The sequence below is a fragment of the Macaca fascicularis genome, chromosome 1 (genome assembly GCF_037993035.2).
Source record: "Macaca fascicularis isolate 582-1 chromosome 1, T2T-MFA8v1.1".
Lineage (NCBI taxonomy): Eukaryota > Metazoa > Chordata > Mammalia > Primates > Cercopithecidae > Macaca > Macaca fascicularis.
Genome location: NC_088375.1, coordinates 231,636,591 through 231,659,272, shown reverse-complemented (window position 1 = coordinate 231,659,272; position 22,682 = coordinate 231,636,591). Strand labels below are relative to the sequence as shown.

At 55.7% G+C, this 22,682-nt stretch overlaps 1 protein-coding gene across 27 annotated transcripts in view; it reads left to right on the top strand.

Annotated features, from left to right (window-relative positions):
- Positions 1-22,682, top strand: part of PRDM16 (PR/SET domain 16) — a 366,115-nt gene that overhangs the window by 152,345 nt on the left and 191,088 nt on the right. For all 27 annotated transcript variants that reach the window (XM_074022537.1, XM_065530880.2, XM_074022501.1 and 24 more), the window contains one exon: positions 21,738-21,788. In XM_074022537.1, the coding sequence (XP_073878638.1) occupies positions 21,738-21,788 (51 nt within the window). The remainder of the gene's footprint in view (positions 1-21,737; positions 21,789-22,682) is intronic.

Here is a 22,682-nt window from a genome sequence, read left to right as displayed (position 1 = left end):
TGGCATGCAGGCACTTTTCTCTTAATCGTGGCAAGAGGGAGAAAGACTGGCCATCCAAGTATGTGATGGTCAATCTAGAATAACATTGCTTGGATTTTCTTTTTCTTGAGCTCAAACTAAACTCATCCAAAGCCTGCTTTACCTCTCAGGGCTGCCGGGGAATGCACCATCAATTTGAGTATTGGGTCTGCATACTGATGTCAACCCTAGGAATAAACTTCTCAGTAAATCACAGACCAGGTGCGAGAGGTCATGTGGTACCAGGGCCGGTGGGCAGTCCCCGGAATGGAGGGGGTCGGCGGAATGGGCAGTGAGAACCGGGAATAACCAGAGCGGGACCAGCACCCTGTCTCATCACCCACCTTGTCCACCGCCTTTTCCAACTTTAAATGCCTTGAGCAGATGAACAAGGAAGCCAGTTTTCCAACCCCATCCGAGGCGTCTCCTCCTTTTACAAATATCAAGATAAACGGGTATCACTTTTGGAAATATAATAGAAAATCTATGGCACCGATCAGGGATTTCTCTTCCAGGGAAGCTGTTGTGTCAGGTAAAGAGGTGGCCATACATCAGCCGGCTCTGCCCCTCAAATAGATAATCAATTTCCCTGAAAGCATCAATAACCGGAGTGGACATTTATTGCCCTGCGGATGGTTTATCTTTGGGGCTGGGGACAGCAGGGCCGTGATGAATACCAAATCTGCCAGGGAACACAATTAAATGCTACGAAGATAAAGGATTTTATATTGTGCACAAAAAAGCAATCAAATTCATAATTGAACTCCATTGCATGAAATCGGCCAGAGATAAATATCACACCCAAAAACATATAACCCGAGTTCGTCCGGTGTTATGGGTCAGGCGACAGTGTTGCCAATACCCAGTTGTGTCTCCCGCTGGAGGCCCCGGTGTGCCCCTCTCGCTGGGGTACCAGCTTCCAAGTGCCACTCTCTCCTCCTCTCCCCTTCCGCACGTGCCCAGGGCCACTCTCTCTCCCACTCGTCCCGGGCTTTGGCCAGTGCTTCCCTTTTTCTTTCCTTAGAGAAGAGAAAATGTGCTCCGGTCTGACTTGGCTTAAACCTGCAGGAGAACTGTGTTCCCCTCTGGCCACCTGCATTAGGCGGCCCCAAGGGGAACAATGAAGTGGAGAAATGAGGGCCATGGCCTGGATAAAAGATACTGTGGGCTCCACAGGATGAGAAGGGGAACCCCTACTGTGAAGCCAGGCGGGAGGATGCCTGCTCCGGTGCCACCCTGGTCCTGAGGTGACCCTGAGCTGCTCCAGGCAAGAGCTCTGGGAAGGACTATGCAATCGCATCTCTGGGGATTTTTGTCTCCAGAGAAGTTGCTCCTTCCTGTTGGACGCAGTGTCTCGGGGACTCTGGTGGGGCCACAGGGACAGATATGGTGCTTGGGTCAGAGACAAAAAGCAAGAAAAGGCCAAGGGCGTCACCTTCCCATTCACTGGGCTCCTCCTGGGGTGGGGGTGAGGGGCGCCTTTGGTTACGGTTCAGGTCTGCTTGGACTTCATGAACTTGACTATCAAAAGAACCTTGAAAATGTTAGAGTTTAAGGTCATATATGCTTGGCAAAATATGGCTTTTAGCTTGGAAGGAAAAAAAAGGATAGAGGGCATTTTGGACACAAAATAGCTCTTTAAAACAGCATTTTGATGAGTTAAGTATAAATAAATCAGAAACACACGGATCTCATTTCCTTTAAAATACCCGCGGGCTCAAACACTAGCGGGAAAAGTGCCTGGCAAACGGCGGTTTGGGATTTTGACAAACCCAAATATTTTGAAGAGGTTTCTGAAATGTTTGCACCCAGGTCTCCTCTCTGCCTTACCTTTAGTGAGTGCCTGTGTGCGCCGGTCCCTGTCTGCCTCTGAAGGGCAGGTCCAGCCTGCGCGGCGTGTGGACACCACTCTCGACGTCCTGGGTGCAGGATTTCCACAGCCTGACCTGATGACGTGCAGCTTGCCTGTGTGTGTGTGTGCACGCGCGTGTGTGTGTGCGCGTGTGTATGTGTGTGTGTATGTGTGTGTATGTGTGCGTGTATGTGTATATGTGTGTGTGTTTGTGTGTGTGTATGTGTGTGCCTGTGTATGTGTATGTGTGTGTATGTGTGTGTGTATGTGTGTATTTGTATGTATGTGTGTGTGCGCGCACGTGTGTGTGTGCGCGTGTGTATGTGTGTGTGTATGTGTGTGTATGTGTGCGTGTATGTGTATATGTGTGTGTGTTTGTGTGTGTGTATGTGTGTGCCTGTCTGTGTATGTGTGTGTATGTGTATGTGTGTGTGTATGTGTGTATTTGTATGTATGTGTGTGTGCGCGCACGCGTGTGTGTGTGCGCGTGTGTATGTTTGTGTATGTGTGTGTATGTGTATGTGTGCGTGTATGTGTATATGTGTGTGTGTTTGTGTGTGTGTATGTGTGTGCCTGTCTGTGTATGTGTGTGTGTATGTGTGTGTGTATGTGTGTATTTGTATGTATGTGTGTGTGCACACGCGCGTGTGTGTGTGCGCGTGTGTATGTTTGTGTGTGTGTATGTGTGTGTATGTGTGCGTGTATGTGTATATATGTGTGTGTTTGTGTATGTGTATGTGTGTGTATGTGTATGTGTGTGTGTATGTGTGTATTTGTATGTGTGTGTGTGCACGCGCGTGTGTGTGTGCGCGTGTGTATGTGTGTGTGTATGTGTGTGTATGTGTGCGTGTATGTGTATATGTGTGTGTGTTTGTGTGTGTGTATGTGTGTGTCTGTGTATGTGTGTGTATGTGTATGTGTGTGTGTATGTGTGTGCCTGTCTGTGTATGTGTGTATGTGTATGTGTGTGTGTATGTGTGTATTTGTATGTATGTGTGTGTGCACGCACGCACGCATGTGCAGCAGAAAGGAAAGGCAAAGAAGATCAGTGAAGGGATGAGGCTTTGGGACTTCAAGAATTCTAACTTTATTTTGGCGTGGAATGGGAAAAAAAACACATGAGAATCCTACTTGAAGGAGTTGAAATAAGGCTCTAAAACCGGCACTGGAATGAAGTCAGCAGTGTCTGCTCCCAGCCCAAACATCTGGGCTCCAAGTGGGCAATCGGCCCCCCTCCAGAAGTGTCAGATCACAGGACACAGCTCCTGGGGACGGAGCCGCTGGGGCAGCCAGATGTGTGGGCACCGCACAGGCAAGGCCAGTGGCATGCTCCAACGCGGGGCCATCTTCTTTACCTCTGCAGGAACAAATCAGATCAGGTGAGGCTGATTCTCCTGCATCCGTGCCTCAGCCCTTAGTGGGCCCAGATTATTGTGGCAGCCACTTTTAGGACAGGGCCAGAGCCTTGGCCTCACCTCGTCCAGCAGGCAGGCAGGCCTCCCAGGACCCTTGAGTGAAATGCCAGCTTCCTCCTCCAGGTAGCTCAGGTGCCAGCAGGTAAGGCTGGGGGCAGCTACCCAGCTACCCCTGAGGCCAACCCACTTCCTTCCTGTTCAGAGCTAAAAGCTGCCAAGAAGCACGGGGCTGGTTGCTGAGATTCATGAGGTCTTCTCTGCACTGTTACAATCTAACAACATTTGGGGGCATCTGAGAGGAACACTGAGGGGCACACGGGGACGTTGACATGTTGTGGCCGCGTCATTCAGACGGGGCCTGAGCGCCGCTCTTCACTTGGTCCCGTATTTCGGGTGTGCGGTGAGTCCGTGCCTGGCACCCCGGATCCCTCCGCAGCTTCCCCCTTATCTAGAGCATCTGGCCCCATCTTGGCCGTCTCTGCTCACTCAGAGACATAAACAGAAATGCCGTTTGGCAAAGGCGGCCCTAAAACATCTTTCCCTGAAATGTTCCTTTTGGCATCTGATTAGGAAAAAAAACCTTGCAATTAATACTCAGAGTTGGATTGTGAGATTTTCTGCAGAATTAGGCTTGGAGCATTAAACAACAAGGTTCCTTATTGCTCAGCCTCTACATTTATCATAAAAATAAATATTTCCCCTTCCTGACGTTGGAGGCCATGCCAACTGCAGAGAGGAGCTTGGATACAAGAGGAAGCAATTGGATTCACTTAAATGCCGCAGACATAAACCCCTGTACGTCTTCGCGGGACTGGGTCCCCGCACGGGGACGCGGGGGAATGAGAACGTTGTCGGTTAATCTCCGACCACTTCTCCTAATTGTACAGTGCGCCGCGCTAATCAACATCCAATGCCCGTTCTCTTTAAGACCAAGACAGAACAAAGCCTCAAATTACTAATTACACAAATACAGTGTCTTTTGCTAATTGGATTGGTTAATGTCAGTTAATAAAGCACTTTAAGGATAGGCAATGTGGTATGAAAGAGGCAATTCATACGTTTAATAATAGGCTAATAACTGTCAGCAATGAATAATCAGCCGTTGTCACGTGCAACGAACATCCACGCTCTTTCCAGCTCTTTGGGCGTCTGTTACAAATTAATGCCTTCACGGGAGCCAGCCTGTGCTCCAGGCCCCTCATCCCCGGGCTGCTGGAGCTCCGACCTTGCCTTCTCGCCCGGCGAGGACCTGCAGCTCGCGGACCACAGCCCCGGTGGCCGTTTGGGGAGTTTATCCTCTAAAGAAAAATGAAGTCCTGTTATTTCTATTATTTATGAAAGAGCCTTTGGCCAAGCGATTAGAGACAGGAACCAGAGTCCTGCATCCTTGTCCCGAGGCCAGAGGCTTTGCTGTTTTACTCAGTGACCCCGGGCAAGCTCCTTGACCTCCACGGGCCTCCGTCAACTCAGCTGGAAAATTGGGTAAAAAGATTGTGGTGTCTCTCAGGCATGGAGCTGCAGAGTGAAGGTGCGTAAAGCCGGCGGGACCGTGACAGTCCAGCATGGGGCCGCAGCTATGGCTGGGCTCTGCGGCACACTCTTAACAGCCAGTGCTAAAAGGAAATCAGGACCCGTGGGCCCAAATCAGCCCCCAGGACCTGAGATGTAGGGCTCAGCTCCGGGACCTGGTTTGGTAAAATGCAAAGACCCAAATCCGCAGCTGGCTGTCCAGGCTGCCTGTCTCTGCCGGCGCTAACCCTTCAGTTCCTCTTAAGATACTGGAAGAAAGAGATGGCTGTGAAGAGTTTCTTGCAGGCGGTGGCTGGATCTCCTGAGCAGGACCTGTTCCTGGGCAAGAGTTCCTGTGGGGACAGGTGCTGGGAAGCAGGGGCTTTGGAGCTGGCGTTCTCTCTCTCTCTCTTTCTCCATCACGACAAGCACCAATACTGTGTGACCCGCACCTGAGTGGGTCAAGTTCGCTCTTTCTCCAAGTCTCTGTTTCGAACCATGGGCTCTTTGCAGTATCCCAAGCTTCACGGTCACATCCAAGTAATGTTGTTCCGCTCGGGGAAAGCGAGATCTTGAAGATAAAACTGAAGTGCCGGTGGCGAGGCTGTCCCTGCCAGTTGGCAACACTGACTGAATGTGCGGAGGTCTCCCTCTTCTGAAGAGAGTCCCCGGGGGATGTGTCCAGAGTGTGTCCTTCCCGGGATTGAAGCCTGGAAAAGCACGAAGCGTTTTCCAGAAAAGAGACGCAAACCGAGGATGGGATGCGCCTGCGTTCACTCACGATAAACGAGACACCTTAAAAGTGGGCTGAGAGAGGAAGAGGATCCCACCGTTTTCTGCCTGAACGTGCGCAGGCGAATCTGCACACCCCGAGATTGCGCAGGCAGTCTGCACACCCCGAGAAAATTCTGTTTGTTAAGTGTAGGAATGTACCAGAATTAATTACTTGAGGCCATACAAAGCTAGTAGGAATGGAGGTCAAGAGAAAGCGGTTTTTGTGTGCCTCTCAGAGTAACGCTGTTGCTCTCCTGTGGCCCAAAGGGAGCTCTGGGCCAGCCCCGGGAAGGAAGGCCTGTGCCAGGCTCAGAGGACTCCAAGATGGGCATAAAGTTGAACGAGGGCTGTGTCGTCTCCCTGCCCCGTCCCCACTGCCTCGACAATGTTGCAGCTGCCCCAGCTTCAGAACCAGGGCTTCGGCCTGTGCGTATCGTCCCTTATGAGCTGGGGGCTCCTCACCATGCCCTGTCCCTCCAGAAATAGTACCACCTAGTTCTGCGTGTGAGACCCTCTGCCTGTCCACCTGCACTGTCCACCCAGCTCCCCTAGGCCTCCTGCCATGGGGTTCTCCTTTCTCTCCCTCCATCTCTCTCTCTCTGAACAGGATGCCCTGGGCCATCACCCCCACAGGCAGTGCTTTCCCACAGGCCTGCCTGGTTCACAGCCGGCACGACCTTACCCCTCTTTTCAGTCCTTGGGAAGGGCAAATAAATCACACTTCGGAACAGCTCTCCCGGCCCTAAGAATACAGTTTCAGTAACTGTGTCTGAGACTATTTCTGTGGCTCTTCAAGATGAGCCTTCCTGGGCCAATGCCTTCGCAGGCGGGAAGGTGCCCGTTTCTAAAGCCACTTGGGCAGAGGGCCCCCCCAGGGCACCGTGAACGCAGCCCTTCTGCGTTCTGCGTTCTGCGTTCTGCAACCATGCAGCAAGCCGGCCAGCGAGGAGCCCGGGGTCATGGCGAGAGGAAGGCACCTTTTCCACTACTGACTGGTGGATATTCCCCCAGGGCCAACGTTACCCACACACGGGCTGGGTGGACAGGTGTCCCTGGGAGCACTGATCACCCACAGTCCAGCACAGAAGCAGTCAGGGAGGACTGTGAGATCGGGCAAGAGGTGCCCACACCTGCAGGTGCCCCGTGGGCCCCTCCCTGGCCTCCCCTAGATGGCCTGGGAAGCACATTCACCCCCGTGCCCCTGTCTTTCTCCTGCACTAATAAGGAACATTTTTCTCAGTCCATCCTGCAGACAGATGGTGACCTTGTCATGTTTGTTGACAGCATAGCTAGGCATCAAAGCGCCACCTCCCACCTTCCCTGTCAGGGCTTCCAAGCCATGGGATGGGCATTCCAAGCCTCACAGGCAGGATGGCAGAATCGGACCCGGAACCCAGTCCCACCCAGCCGCTCGCAGCCCGTGAGCCTGGTCACTGAACCTGCTGTCCATGCTGACCTCCTGCAGCTGGAGACAAACCAGGGAGGCCTTAAGGGTCTCTTTCTTCTTCTCTTAGGGCTAAAAAGAGAACGGAGGCCAGCAGGTGTGTGTATTTTTCTGAGGCTCACGGCCAGCGGGCAGGAGCAATCCCCGGAGGAGCCCCTGGCCCAGGCTCCGTTCTCAGACACGGGCAGGAGGGAGAGCGGTTTGCTCTCTTCCTTAGAGCAAGGTCTCTGCTCTCGTTTCAGTGACTTGTTAGAAAGCGAGGAAAGATGGTGCAAAATAAAACTGCAGCTCCATGCAGATGTCAGGACCAAAAGCAGCTGCCCTGGCGCCCGTGTTTCGTTTGCATGAACACTCCGTGCGCTTCCGATGCGTTGCTGTGGCCCAAGGAGGAACGCGCATCCCCCTGCAGCTGTCTGGGGTCCCTGGACCCCCACAGGGTCACTGTGAGATGAAATCACTAGAGGATGCTTTCGGGCACCCAGCGTGCTGTCTAGCCAAGGACCTCAAGAGAGACAGACTGGCCTCCACTGGCAATCCTGACCTGCCCCACGGCTCTCCACAAGGCCAGGCAAGGGGGCCAACTAGATGGCCATTCTGGATTCCTGGGTGTTGCCAGGCCTCATGGATGCCTTTCTGCACTAGGACTCCACTCCCAGTCTCCTGGGATGAGCCCTTGGTGTGGGCATGGAGTGAGACTCCACTGCCCTCCACAGTCATCCAGGCGAGAAGCTCAGTTAGCACCGGACTCATGGCCACAAGACCTGCCCCAGGGAAGAGACCCTTCACCATCCCAGAGGAGGTCGAATTTCCAGGGAAGTTGTGCAGATGGAAATTGACATTCTGAGGGTTTGGGGATCTCCCTTGTGGCAAGTTCGTGTGCTTCGTGTGCTTCTCCTTGTTGGAAAACAAACGGGAGGAGAATAAGAAAAACGTAAATGAACAGAGCCGTTTCAGGCTGCTTCCAATCTCACGCCACCTTTCCCCGTGGGAGGCTCCAGCTGAGAAGGCAGCTCCAGTGAGCCCCGGTTGGGGTGAGGCGGGACAGCTGTCCCTAGGATTGGGTGTTCCCAGCAGCCCTGCCTGCCCGTCTTGCTGGCTGTGTGGTACCTGTGCACATTCCTTCCCCACACCTGCCCGGTGGGACCACACTGCAGCCTCGGGCACCATGAGGCATTCAAAGTGACGACCTTATTGTATTTCCTCTGCTTGGGGTTTTGCCGTGGCCTTTTGGTGTTGGGAGCAGGTGTGAGCAAAGGGAGGCAGGGACAGATGAGCCGCCTCTGCTCACGGAAGCCTCTCAGTCCTGGAGAAAGGCGGGGGAAGGTTTGTCCCTGCCTTTCTGCTGGCAGCTGGACTGGCTACCCAAGGACATGAGTGCCCTCTTATCTCCATCCTCCTTGGAGCTGCGGTGTCTCTGCCATGGGCCGGGGTCAATGTGCCTCCAATGTAAAAGGCCAGATCATGTATAATTTAGGCTTTCTGTGTCCCGTGTGATCTCCGTCCCATACATGTTTTTGTTTGCTTTTACAACTCTTCGTACATGTAAAAGCTGCCCATCCTTCCATCACCCTTACTAGGTTAATCGCCACAAGAGGCTTTTGGTCCACGAGTGTGGCAGTCTTGAAAACGGGTGGTTACATCTTGAGTGTCATCATTATTTGTGTGCTTATGCTGCAAAATAAGGGAGTGATTGGCCAGGCAGGGTTGCTGTTTGCATCTTCTCCGTCATCATGGACAGCGGTCAAGGCCGTCTCCCTGGGGCGTCTGCCTCCCGCTTCACAGATGAGGGCATCAAGACTGCTCAACTCAGGGGATGCAGGGGCTGAGAAGTGTTTCTAGGACTCAGAATGGGAGGCGCTGGCTGGGAGCCCAGGATTCTTTGCCTGGTTTCTGCAGCCCCTCCCAGCTCTGTGAAAGGCACCAGAAGGAAGGAAGGTTGGAGGAACATTCCGTGTTGGTCAGGAAGCCCCTGAAGGCATCCTCCAGGGCAGGCAGCCTTGGCCATATGTCTGCCCCGCGTCTCAGCAAGGCTGGGCAGTCCTGTGAATTCTCTGCCCCGCACCTTCAGTGTGCTTGGCCCTGGACTCAGTATGGCCTGGAAATGCAGACGTGGGACCCTGGGAGGTTACTTGGAAATCCGGGGCAGAGTGGGCAGCCTTTCACCTGCCAAGCCTTCCTGGTTCAGCTTCTCCACTATCCCCACCCCAAGAGAGTAAAGCTGGGCCCTCAGGGGTCCCAGCTGCAGCCACAGTTGCATGGACGCTGCAAGACTCCAGAGGCGGCCAGTTTTTCACAGCAGATCAGCCCGGAATTCCTCGCTGCAGCTGTTCCTGTCACTGTGTCCCATTAGCAAAGTGTGCAGTCTTGTTTGGTGGCGCTCTGCCTCCGGCTGCCCTCACGCACGGTGGTCTCGAGTTCACAGGCAGCTGTGACCGAAACCCAGGCGCTCGGGCCTCTGCATGTTGTCCCTACAACAGATTCGAAACATTCCTCATGTGGGAGAAAGCAGAGCTCCTCATCTCCCTCTCCCTTCCCGCCAATCCACCTCCCCCACTTCTTCAAATGGAACCAGTTCAAGGGAGGCCAGATAAGCCAAAGGCTTGGATAATGCCCTGTGGAACTGCACGGCCTGAGTTCGAATCCCAGCTCTGCCACTTCCTGGCCCTGTGACATTGGACAACTTAACCCAACCTCTCTGAGCCTCAGCATTTTCAGGTGTAAATGGGGATTATCATCGTAGGATTATTTCAAGTGTTAAATAGGATAATGCAATGATGCCTTTGGCAGAGCTAGCATATTTGCTGTTATGATTATCACTGTTATTTTATTTCAATCAAGAATAAAATACAATGGGAAACAGTTGTACTTCTGGCCTCCTTGGCTTGCAAGTTTGTGGAACCCAGACATGCGAGTCCACAAATGCTTGCTTCACGAGTAAGCGGCATGCGTGACAAGTGAGAATGAGAGGGAGACTGAATTTGATCCGGGAAGGGCCAAGGCGGGTAGGACACTGGTGGCTGCTTCTGCTTCCTCCATCCCCAGAAAGTGCCGCCTGCCATTTTTAAGGGAGTTAAAATTCCATGTTCTTCTCTGATATGGATCCACTTCCAGATCCTGAAGGGTTCCCCAAACCTCAGTGAGTGGAGCCATAAGTCACAGCCAGAAAAGAACCCAATTTGGGGAGGTCAGATTCCCCCGCCTAGTCCTGGGTCTTGGGGCTTTCAAACATGTGTGTGACCCAGGCGCCGTGACCAGGAGATCTACAACCCTTCTTATTCACTTATGATTATTAAGAATCACCTTAATAAACGAGGGATCAATCAGCAGAGTCAAGTAGAAGTGCATTAATGTGATTCTGTCAATTTCCAGGTCATTTCTATAACTAAAAAGGGTTGAGATAAAAGATAAATGTTTGTATAGAACCAATCATTGATCCTGTGATTTATTTTCCCCGTGGAAAGAGAAGCTCCCTGGGGAGATGCTGGCGCAGAACCCACCGGGCTGCCTTGGAGGACTGCCAGTGGGGGAACCTCCAGCAACTGCCCCTCCCCAGGATGGGGGTGGCCGGTGGCCGCGCAGCGCCTAGCACCTCCTGTGTCGTCGGCGTGGGGAAGGGACCATCAGTATTTTCAGAAGCAGGGTGGAAAATGGCCAGCAGTGGACCTGGGAGGGCACACCTTTCAGATGTGAGTCGGGACAGCCACTTCGGGGTTTGCAATGCCAAAGCTTGGTGTTGGTTTAAGTGAATGGGGGAAGGTACAGAGCACCCCCCAGAGCTGGGGTCCCCTCCTGCCGCTGCCACTCGTGATGAGCAGAATCTATCCTGGGGCGCAAAGGGCTCAGGCTGAGCGTGGATCATCCCCTGCTCACAGACACTGGCCTTTGGGAGATGGAGAAACATTGTGCCAGCATCCTTCTCCCTGCCCCTGTGGGTGCGGCCGGCCTGGTCTGGTCCTGTCTGCCCAGTGGGCCTGGAGTAGTCTCCTTCAGCAGCCTCCGTGTGGCCTCCGTAACTTTACTAAGACAGGAGAGCCGACGGTAGATTGTCCCCTCACAAAATAAACTAATGATGAATGAAGAGGGCAGGCAAGCTTTTGGAGGTGATGGATGGGTTTATGGCATGGATCGTGGCGATGGTTTCTCGGTGCATTCTTACGTCTCCGGGCTCATAAAGTTGTCTACATTAAATATCAACAGCTTTTTATATGCCAATCATAGCGCAATAAAGTGTTGGGTTTTGTTTTTTTTTTTTTTTAAGTGGGGGGAAATTCTATAAACTCTGGGAGACTGTTGAGATGGCCTCTCGCAGGCGGGAGTGGCTGCTGGAGGATGGGCACAGGGTCCACGGCTCTCCTTTCGTTTGTCCTGGCTGAGCCTGGAGCCCTTGGCTCCTTGACACTCCCACCAGGTGGGATGTGACTTTCAGGTTTGCGATTGGGTTGGTCCTGGTGTCCTGGGGGTGTGCTCAGGGTTTGGGCACTTGGCACCCGGGCATAGGACGGCTGTGTTGATTTTGTCTTCAGGGCTGTCATCCCTGACTCATCCCCTCTTCTGGAGGGCCTTCCTCTGGGGTAGCTCTGATGCTTCCTCTCCAGTAGGGTCACCAATGGAGGGGTTTCCCGGGAAGGGGCTTTCAGTGCTCAAATCCAAACAGTCCTGGTCACAGGTTGGTCCCTTTGTTCGTGGGGCACTGACACGGAGCCTGCACAAAGGAGCTGTCCCCGCTCCAGCAGTTCAGGTCCATCCTCAGCTCCCCAGGCTGCCCCTGCCAGGTCACTTCCAGGCCAAGCAGCAGCAAGACAGGCGGGAGCCGGACCCTGTGCCTCGAGGCCCGGGTATCTGATTTCCAGACGCCTGCCCAAGACGCCTGGTCCAGCAAGAGGCCCTGAGCCTGTCAGGGCGGCCAGGGCAGCTTCCCTAAGTCCCATAGTCAGAGAGGCACCCCGAGCACAGGGCCCCTGCAGGCTGGATGGCCGGACCCCACAGTGACTGTGCCAGTCCCCACCCCCCACCCACAGGCCAAGGCCTGGTTCCCAGGGGCCCGGCCCAGGTGAACACGATCATGTAGCAGCTCTGTACATCCTACAAGGAGAGCTCCCATTTTCCATTCAGTAGCTTATGATTTATCATTCGGTAAATGCCACGTGGGGTCTCCGCTGTGTTCCTGCTCGGAGGGCCCGTGATGGTGCCTGACACCCTGCCTTTGGCCTAAAGGGGTGTCTAATCCAGGAGGCAGGACGAGCCTGCCTGTAACAACTGGGCAGCTTTGAAGTGAGTGCCGGCCATCCGTTTCCAGGCTACAGGGCTCTAATGAAAGTTGGTGGAGAAATGCAGTGTGAGTGGGTTGGGTCAAGGTCACCTGCCGTCCACCTAGAACCATCAGCCTCAACACCACCTTCCTAGCACAGGAGCTACAGAATGTGGAGGGCGTCCCTGGGATCGGCCCCCCGGCGTCCGAGCCAGAGCCCCCTACCGAGCCCTGTCTGCAGGGCCTTGGGCCCCGCAAGGCCGCCCAGCTGCTCCAGGTCTTGCCTTTCCTCTCCTAGAACCCAGGCCCTCAGACGGAAGCTCTGAGACCAGCTCCAGGAACAAACAGCCTCGCAGAACTTTCCCTCATTTCCAGGGCACGCATGTCCAGTTCCTGAGCTGGCTACGGGAGGCTCTTGGACCGGCCGCTGCTTCCCTTTCTCATGCTGGAAGTCATGACTCGTCATGAGCCATTGATCGCAAGGGCCACAAGTCACCCGCTTTGATGATTTACATTCCCTTCCCCTGGGGGCATCAATCTTCCGGAAGCAGAAGGAGGAAGGCATCCACAGAGGGCCAGAAGCAAGGCTGGACACCCCTGGGCTCGGAGACGGGGGCCTGCAGAGATCCTTCCTGCTCGCCCTGCTGCCCAGCAGAGAAAGGGCTCTGGAGCCTGCACCCCAGGGGCTGATAGCCTCCTGCCAGTCCCAGCACCAGGTGACCCTCACCGGCTCTCACCTCGCTCCAACAGCAGGTGCTCCCAGGTGGAGCCCAGGAAAAACAGGCCTTCCCCAGCTCAGCCTGACACAGGAGAAAGAGCACCCCTGAGTCCAGGAGGGGGGCGGGTCTCAGCCACGTAGAACCCCGGAAGCCTGCCATGCTCCAGGGCATCTCCAGGCTGGGTCCATCTCCCCAAGGCCCCTCATTTGGAAAGAGCTGACCTGCAGGTGTGGGGCGGGGCTCTGAGATCTGGAGCAGCCCATCGAGCACAGGGAGGGGTGTTGTGTGGTGGAGGAGCCGTGTTTTTGGCTTGGTGGAGAATTCAAAGCTGTGGCTGGAATGGCCCAAGCCAAGAGCTTCCGGAAGCTTGGGAAGCTCTGAGTGCGGTAACCTGCACTCTCTCCTCTCCGGAAAGGGATAGCATGGCGGGGGCAGTATCCAGACAGCAGGTGTCCCTGTAGGCACCACCCTCCCCAGACACCTGCAGCCCCAGTGCAGGTGGTCAGTTATATCCCTGCCCCAAACTCTACCTTGTGCCCCGAGGTGCTAGAGGCAGAGGGCAGAGCAAGGTCACAGCCGGGGCAGGCCAGGGGGACCCCACAGCGACTCCTTGTCTCCCGCAGCCCCAGAGGCTGGGAAGGAGGCCTGGAGAGGCCTGGCGGGGGGCAGCTTCCCAGGCCAGGAGCGGCTGGAGTGAGAGACAGGCCCCCCATCCTAGGGCTCCCAGCAGCCTCGACCTCTGAGAGGCTCCCATGACTTCCAGATCGAGGACTACAAACTTGCTAATGACCTGGGGGGCACTTGTCTGACCACTGCATTGGTGATGAGGCCTCACAGGGCAGCTTGCAGGCTGGAAGGGAGTGGGGGCCTCCTAGGTGCTTCACCAGCAAACTGTGCCATGGTGATGGGTGCCTCCGTGACCTGAGCTGGGGGCCAGGGCTGGTCAATACCTGCGTGCCTTTAGGCTTCCCTGGGAAAAGGGGCTGTCCAGCCCTGCCCTCAGTATGCGCCACCTCCTCGGGGCCCACTCACCTTGATCTTGGTAGGCCCCCTGTGAATCCAGGGTGAGCCCGGGTTAACACTCCCCTGCTGTGCAAATTCAGAAGACTGCTTTACCTCTCTGAGCCCCTTCCTCTTCTACAAAGATCAGGAAGCCATAGCCTTCCTCGTGGGCATGTTCTGGGATTTAGATGCATTAATGTGGGCCAAGTACCCAGTGCTGAGCCCAGCCTGCCTGGCCCTTGGCCCTCCACCTCACCATGGAGGGCTCTTGTCCTGGGTAGCCTCCTTCTCTGTGTGAGGAGAGCCAGACAGGTCCTAGCAGATGGGGGAAGCTGGGGGGCGCAGGCCCGATGGAGCCCACTGCGGGGCCCCACACTTGGGTCAGCAGGGAAGACCCCCACATACTCCTCCGAGCAGACACGAAGAGGGAGACCCCGTGGGGACCCTGTGGGGACCCGTGCACGCAGGAAGCCGTCCTCCCTGCAAACTGTTCCTCCTCCACGCCCCATGCCCCCATCGTCCGTTTCTTGCCTGCATCCGAAAGCCTCTGCCCGAGTGAAATCCCTCAGCCTGGTCCTCAAAGGGCCACAGCAGAGTCCCCCCAGGCCCTCCCAAACCCGGGGCTCCTCCATCTCTGGGGCGCTCATTTGCCCCCTGCTAACACCTTTGTGCATGCTGCCTCACTCCCAGCCCCATCACCTCCTGGGCTCCCACCCTTCACTCCCAGCCCCCATCACCTCCTGGGCCCCCGCCCGCACTCCGGGACCCCCCCCACACTCTGGGACCCCCCGCACTCCGGGACCCCCACACACACTCCGGGACCCCCCCCGCACTCCGGGACCCCCCCCGCACTCCGGGACCCCCCCCCGCACTCCGGGACCCCCCCACTCCGGGACCCCCCCGCACTCCGGGACCCCCCCGCACTCCGGGACCCCCCCCGCACTCCGGGACCCCCTCCGGACTCTGGGACCCCCGCACTCTGGGACCCCCGCCGCAAGAGGACCTCAGCTCCCAGACTGGAGGTCTTTCCTCTTCCTCGTGCTGATGTTGCGGTGGAAGGCAGGGTGGGTCCTATCCATTGTCTCCGCCCCAGAGTAGCGAATTCTGGACTAAACTCTGTTTCTGTATTTTTTAAATGTCTCCAAGGCACCCTCCATGGGGCAGTATAGACCAAAGGTGCTCAATACCGCTTATGAAATGAGGACACGAAGGGGTGTGGAGCCTGCTCTTGGGGGCCAGGGAGAGGAGGAGCAGTGCTCGTTCAATCTTCCCCACAGGAAGGGAGATGCACGCGGGGCCAGCCTCACCCGGGCGGCGTGTCCGGGCCAAGGGGCAGCGCTCACAGGCGGGGCTGCCAGCGAACAGAGTGTTCTTGGAACATCAGAAATAGAGCAGGCCATGCCCAGATTTCGAACCTTCGAGGCCTCACTGGCCAGGCGGTGGCAGCCCTGCAGGTTGAGAGAAGATCACTGGGCATGCACTGAAGTCTGCTGGCCCCCGCGGTAGTTCTTGTGGCCAGAGCAAAGCAGAAGGCCCCATCACACCAGGTCGGCGGAGATGCTGCCTGCCTGGAGCTCGGGTCCTGTGGGGCTGGGGGCGAAGATGCTGCATCCTAGTGCTGTCCCCTGCTGGGGGCCCTGGAAGCGGAGCGGCCTGGCTTTTCTCGTTGGCCAAAACAAAGAGGGTTTGGAAGGTAGGACTTAGGGGCCGTCCCCTCGTGTCACACAGCCCCGTGGGGTTCTCAGGAGGAACCCAGGCCACCCCTGATGACAGGGCCCAACGCGGGAGACTTGGGAAGGCTTTGGTGGTTGGGGTGGGGGGATGTAGAGGGCAGGAGTGAGGGAGGTGGCGGCTGGGAGTGTAAACAGCGGCGTAGAGACCTCTGTGCATTTCGGGACGGGCTCTCTAGAGCTCAGGTCCTTTTCTGTGCCGTACTTGACTATGTAAATATTTTTCTTAGGAGTAAAGAGAGAGCCTCCATTCATTGGATAGATCTCACTTGAAGGAACTGAGAAGTATCTGTTTAGGCATAAAAGCTAAAAACAGTGTCCAAGGAGCTTTAAAAAAAAATCATTTCTGTAGCTCAAACACGGCCAAGCTGATTTTTTTTAATGCAAAAAATAAATAAATATTACCCGACTCCCGGTTGAGAGCTCAAGGGTTTGTGTCAACACCAGTGCAGTCTTTGCTCTGGGAGCCAGAGCCGGGGCGGCCGGTGACTAACCGCCTTTCACGGTTCTTGCGGGAGCTGCCAACGGGAAGCCACCCAGCTCCGCTGGAGCCCACACGGCCAGAGGGAGCTTGGCCACGGAGAGAGGCCTGGCCGGGGTTCAGGTGCAAGTCCTGGGTGGAAGGGCCTGGCGTGTGGCTTCTTCCTGCTGAGGCATCCACCCGGAGGCCTCTGTCCCACCGGCGCACACTCTGGGAGTCAGGAGGCCCACATTCGAGTGCGGGCACCGCCCTGAGCAGCTCCTCATCAACTGCCCAGTCACCTCAACTCTGCAGCCCCTGTTTCCCGTCTACACAGCAGGGGCATTGCTGGTTCCTGCTTCCCACATGTGGTTGTGAGGAGGAGGTCTGCATCCTCGGTGCCTGAGACAGGCCCCCCACATGCGGCAGGGCCCCAGAAGATGACCTGCTGCTGTGATGATTGGCCTCAGGATTGCCATCACCTTGAGGCAACATTTACACCAGGGAAATTGGCAGCACCCAGGGCTTCCATTTGGAAAAGAAAATGAAGAATGAGATTTGTTCTTTAAAAACTCCATCTCTCAGAAAAGGAGGGTGTGTGGGTGGCTCTCCAAGAGTTAGAGATGATCCTGAGATGTGGAGGCTCAGTGTGGCCTGGTCATCAGCTTCCAGCCCTGCCAGGGCACTGTTTAGTTGGCTGTAAAACCCTCCTGAACATGTAGGCTGCAGGGAAGCGGAAGCCGCTGGCCACCGAGACCTCTGCTCAGGCTGTGTCTCCTGCAGAACCCTGAGCCCCTCGACCCCACAGCCTCCCAGCAGTGAGCGGAGCGAGGTTTGCAGCCTAGATGGGATGTGGGGGTTGTGGAGGGCTCCATCAGCCCTGCCATTTGAACACCCTTGGGTTCCCTGCACAGACAACCCTGAGCCCCCGACTCCACCCATAGGGGCTTCTTCAAGGAGAGGAGGCCTTGGAATCAGCTTTTAGTAGGTTCTAGACTCAGACCCACATCTTTGGGTCCAATGAAGCTACTTCAGAAATGGGCAAGAAAGAAAAGTAGGTTAGAACCAGGCACAGTGGCTCACGCCTGTCGTTCCAGCACTTTGGGAGGCCGAGGCAGGAGAATTGCTTGAGTCCAGGAGTCAGAAATCAGCCTGGGCAACACAGTGAGACCCTGTCTTTACAAAAAATACAAAAAATTAGCCAGACATGGTGGAGCATGCCTCTAATCCCAGCTACTTGGGAGGCAGAGGTGGGAAGATCACCTGAGCCCAGGAGGTCAAGGTTGCAGTGAACTGATGGAGCCACTGCACTCTAGCCTGCGGGTGTGGGGTGGGGAGAGAGAGAGAGAAGAAAGGAAAGAAGAAAGAAAGAAAAGGAAGGAAGGAAGGAAGGTAGGTTGGTTTAGAGCTGACTGGGCATGGTGGCTCACATCTATAATCCCAGAACTTTGGGAGGATTGCTGGAGTCCAGGAGTCCCAGCCTGGGCAACAGAGTGAGACCCCATCTCTACAAAAAATAAAACAAATTAGCCAGGGTGGTGGTGTGCCTGTTGTCCCAGCTGCTCAGGAGGCTGAGTTGAGAGGATCGCTTGAGCTCAGGAGGCTGAGTTGAGAGGATCGCTTGAGCTCAGGAGGCTGAGGCTGCAGTGAGCCATGATTGCACCCCTGCACTCCAGCCTGGGCGAGACACCCTGTTTCAAAAAAAAAAGAAGAAGAAGAAGAAAGAAAAGAGAAGTCGGTTAGAGAGAGGAGGTTTGCTCTCAATGCCAAGAGCAAGGGGTGCATTAACTGGAGTGTTGGGGGCCCTCATGGGCCTCAGCCTCCGCCGCGCCAGGCTCCGTTCACCTCCCGCCGGTTTGGAAGCAGCTCCGTGGCCGGGGCTCACTCTGGACTTCCTCCTTTGTTAGGTTCTCAGATACTTTAATAACAGATACTTTTGACGGGAGAGAAACCTTCTGGGATCCATTTGTGACACCGAACAGCAAGCTGAGCCCCCCTGGGGCCGCGCCAGAACTCCAGAGCCGTAAGCGCCTCTGCGTACGTGGCCTCTTTGCTGGCTTTTTGGAGAACAGAGGGTATTTATTTTAAGAGTCAAAAAAGAGGTTCTGACCAACCCCACTTAGCTAAATCCTGGCACTGGCACCCGCGAGAGAAGCTAAATGCCAGGGGTCAGACCTCGCTTTTTTGGCTAAAACGCTTAATCAAACACACCTAATACTTCTGCCGGGGTGCGGAGAGGTGGAGAGCGCGGTGGCCATTGCCAGCAATCCAGGGGCCAGCGGTGCGTGTGCTGAGGGCCCAGCTAGCAAAATAAAGAGGGTTTTCAGCAGAACAGCGGCTCAGGCAAGGGAGGGGGCCGGGGCTGAGGAAGCCGGGGAGCGCGTCCGGCCGTTTTTCCACCTGAGCTCAGCAGCGAGTGAAGAGGCAGAGTGAATGGTCTTCATACCTGCCAAGGTGGGCTGTGAGATGGGGCAGGCAGTTCCGGAACGCGGCTCAGGCCCCAGTGCCCCTCCTGCAGGAGGCTGCTTCTTTCTCTGTTGCCATCGGGCGCCGGCTTCCTCTTCAGAGGGTGCAGGGCAGCTGGGGAAGGCTCGACATCTGTGCGGCTCTTCCGTGGCTCCACACTGGGCTCCGCTGTGACCACAGTCCTCAGCAGCCCACACCCTCCGCCCGAAGGGGGCCCAGGCCTTGCGCTCAGAGGATCCAGAGAGACAGCCGGGAGCCCAGCAGCTATAGCACCTGCCCCCACCACCACCCCAGGCTGGCCAGGTCCCACCTCCTGATGCCGCCCCGTATGACCGGGCCCTCCTGGTCGGTGCGTCGCATGCAACGCCTTCAACTATTGGGGCCAGTGTTGGAGGTCCGTCCCTGCGTCCCCACCTGATGACAAGCTCCGGGGAGCAGGAGTGCTGGCCAAGCCCACGCACAGACCCTGTCAGACTCTGCCAGAAAGGCAAAAATGGCCTCCACATGGCGTGACAGGTGGGTTTACGGGGGCGTTCCATCCCACCCGGCCACTCGGAGGGCAGGGAGGCAGGAAGATCAGGCCACCAAAAGTGCAAGTGAAAATGCAGCTGGCCACAGCAGGAACGGAGCACACCCAACAGAGAGCAGCGTGGACAGAGGGAGGGTGAGGGCAGCCCCCACCTGAAAGCTTTGCATCTGAGGCCACAGCAGGCCCAGGGTGGCATCGGTGGGTGGATGGAGGGCTCTAGCCCCCTCTGAATGTGAAGATGCGGTGTTAACAAGGGCTCCTGGACTGACCTGGCCGGGGGATGATGGTGGGGGTGTCACTTGCGTTGGGAATGGCTTGAATGGGCTGTGGCATGCACTTTCCCACTGGGAACAGGAGGGAGCCTCCAGGAAAATGCCCAACCAGAGGCCACCAAATGCTCCTAGACCAGCGCCAGGCCCCTGTGGGCTCTGGGCAGGTGTGTGGGTTTGTGAGCAGGCACTGGCAGGGCAGGGTGGGGAGGGCAGGGCCCTCTCGCTGGTGGTGTCTGCGCAGGTGCCTGTGACTTGGCTGCAAATGCCAGAGAGACACAACCAGCATCTCACTCCTCGATGCGCCTCATGAAGCAGGCAGGACTGCGGAGGCCCTGGTTCTGGTTTCCGCCCAGCCTTTAACTGGCAACGAGATCCACAGCTTCTCTGCTCGGGGCGGCTCACTATGGCGGGATCTGTCCTTCTACTCTCAAGAGCTCCAGGGCCACCAGTGGGATGGGCGTCCCTTTCACCAGACCTGGGACGGCCACACGGTCCTCCAGCATCCAGAGCGAGGACAGATTCCACATGAGCACTGCCTTGAGCTCTGCCTCCAGGGGGGCATCGTGGGGGCTGCTGGCACAGAGGAGCCAGCGCTGAGTCAATGCCTACCGAGTGCTGTTACAATTCCGTCAGAATTACAACTGGATTCCATGACGCAGAATATGGGCTTGAGGGGTACTGGCAGCCTTGTGGTTAGGAAGGCTTGACCCCACGACCCGAGCTGAGTATTCAAGTCATCAATACGTCTCAAGCTCTGCCTCCAGCCTCGGCCCGGCGGGCAGGTCACACTCCTCCTAAGGCTTTCTCCTCTTCCAAACGCAGCCCATCTAGGTGCCTGAATCTAGCAGCCGTCACTGCCATTCACATTAGCACAGGGTGACCCGGAAGGCGATCAGGCTGGGCCCCGCTGTGGCTGGGAACGCCAGCTTGTCAATTGCGCCTTGGCAGGCACGCTGTGCTCCGTCCTTATGATGTATAAAGTCATCATGTAATATTGAGGGGAGGGGAAGGAAAACCTTTGGCTTGAGCATCATTTCTCCTTTTATTTTTCAAGTATCAGTTTCAATCTTGGTTCTATTCTTATGGAAACAATGTTGCGGTTTCCGTATACTCATCCGTGCACGGCCACTTTGGGTCCAGAAGGGAAAAATCCAATTTCTAGAGCTCGTTTGTCAGTTTGCTTAGCACAGACAGCACTCTGGGACGGGTCACTGAGACGCCGCCCCTCTGGAGTGCAGCCTGGTGGCTTTTAAGAGGAGACACCTGGCAAAATGCTCTCCAGAGCCAAAGAACGTTCCAGCTAGAGCAACCCTGGAGGAAGAACAAGTTGACTGCTGGCCCACTCCAGCCTCCCTGTCTCGGCCTCTGTCACACGTGGGTGAGGGGGCGGGAGCTCCTGTGAGGCCCACAGCGAACTGCTGGGGGGTCCTCAGTGGCCATCCTGGGCCCCTGCATGACACTAGGCACAGCGGCTTTTCTGCCTTAGCTTGATTTCCTTTGAGAAGTTTCCTCCAAAAACCATAGGGGACATCCCCCTCCCAGGGATATGGATGGGAGTGAAGAGCCAGTTAAAACGCTTACACCTCTGATTCGACAAAAAGGAGGAAGCAGAGAAATGGCATGAGCTCCCTCTCTCTCCAGCACCCACCAAGCCGTCCTTCTGCAGGGCGCTGGCCAACCTCTGCCCCTCGCTCTGGCCGCCTGCCTCTGTCTCCTGGTACCACTGGGCAGAGTTTAGCTCCCCCCAACCTCCACCTCCCGAGCTGGACTGTAAGCCCCCCGAGGGCAGGGACCGCACCTTGCTGTCCCTCACCCGTCCAGGGCCAAGCACAACATAGGCCAAGTTATGTCTAAATACACACGGTGTGATTTGTCCATGGAACTTGGAGGAAATAAAAATAGAGTCTGTTCAGCATCCAGGGTGTCCGTGCGCTCTGCCCAGATGCTTCTCATAAATAATACGAATGGCTCACCTTGAGATGCCTTGACCTGGGTCCCCACCCAACCACTAAAGGGCCAGAGTGAGCGACACACTGTGTCTCCATCCCTGGAGTGTGGTGTTTCCAGGGAGGTAAAGTCCCTGGGGGCTGCTTGGGGTCCTCGGTGATTGGGGAGCCTCTGCTGGAAGAAGGGGTACCTGCGATCAATGGAGTCTTCATTTCCTGCTGTGGAGAAGCCGCTGGGTCCCACCCTGTGACTTTTGGGGACAGTGGATCTGTCCTCACCATTTAGAACCCAGTGTAGCTTGAGAACGACGTTTTTTCAGAAACTAACAACCCCTCTCAAAATTGTTTTGCAGCAAATACTGACGGATGCGGAAGTGTCACCCCAGGAAGGCTGCATCAAAAAGGTAGGAGAGCTCGCCCCGCGCCGTCTTGGCTCCCCAGAGTTCTCGGAGCTCCTGGCGGGGCGACCGCCATCCCAGCTGTCCCTGAGTTAACAAGCGTGCAGTCGGAATGTTGCTGGTGGGCCCTGAGCAATGTGTTATCCATGGACTGACGTGTGCACAGGACAGTGGCTTTGCTGTCATTAGCAGGGATGCGTCTTTTTATTGTGTGGGGAGGTGGGGATAATGTCGCCGTAGGGTCACAGGTACAGGGCCATCCGCCACTCTCCTAACTCCCAAGAGCGGAGGAGAGCCCTGTACCTGTGGGAAAGCTTCAGGCCACGCAGACAGGAAAATTAAATAAACGCAGGTTGTGTTTATTTAACTGTCTTCGCTGGATACTCTCATGAAAAGAATACGGGGAAAAATTGGCTGCAGATTCAACAAAGCCTTTTGCTGCACTCGTAGCTTCCAAAGAAGCATCGCTTTAAATAAGCAAACCACGAGGTGAAAGATAAGGGGTCCACGTGGCATTATCCACAGCTTTGCTGACTGGTGGTGGGTAACGGCTGGTGGACAAACATTAGCTCTAACAGATTCAGAGGGAGAACGATATGCAGAGAAACACACAGGCCCTGGGGAGACACACACAGTCACACGTGTCGCTGGGTGTGCACACTGCAGTCTAGACGGCCAGGAGGAGGAACGGCCTGGAAAGCAGCTCCAAAACCTAGAACCCATTCAGCAGCCAGAACTCGGCTTCCAGGGGCTATGCATTGTCTGCACGCACACACAGACGTCCACAGACACAGGCACCCTCACACATGGTGGCCGATCTCCTATTTGCTTGGGTTTTCTAGTAAAATTAAAGTAACAGTCTCTCGCTTGGCATCTTTGCTTTAAAGCAAGATAAAATTT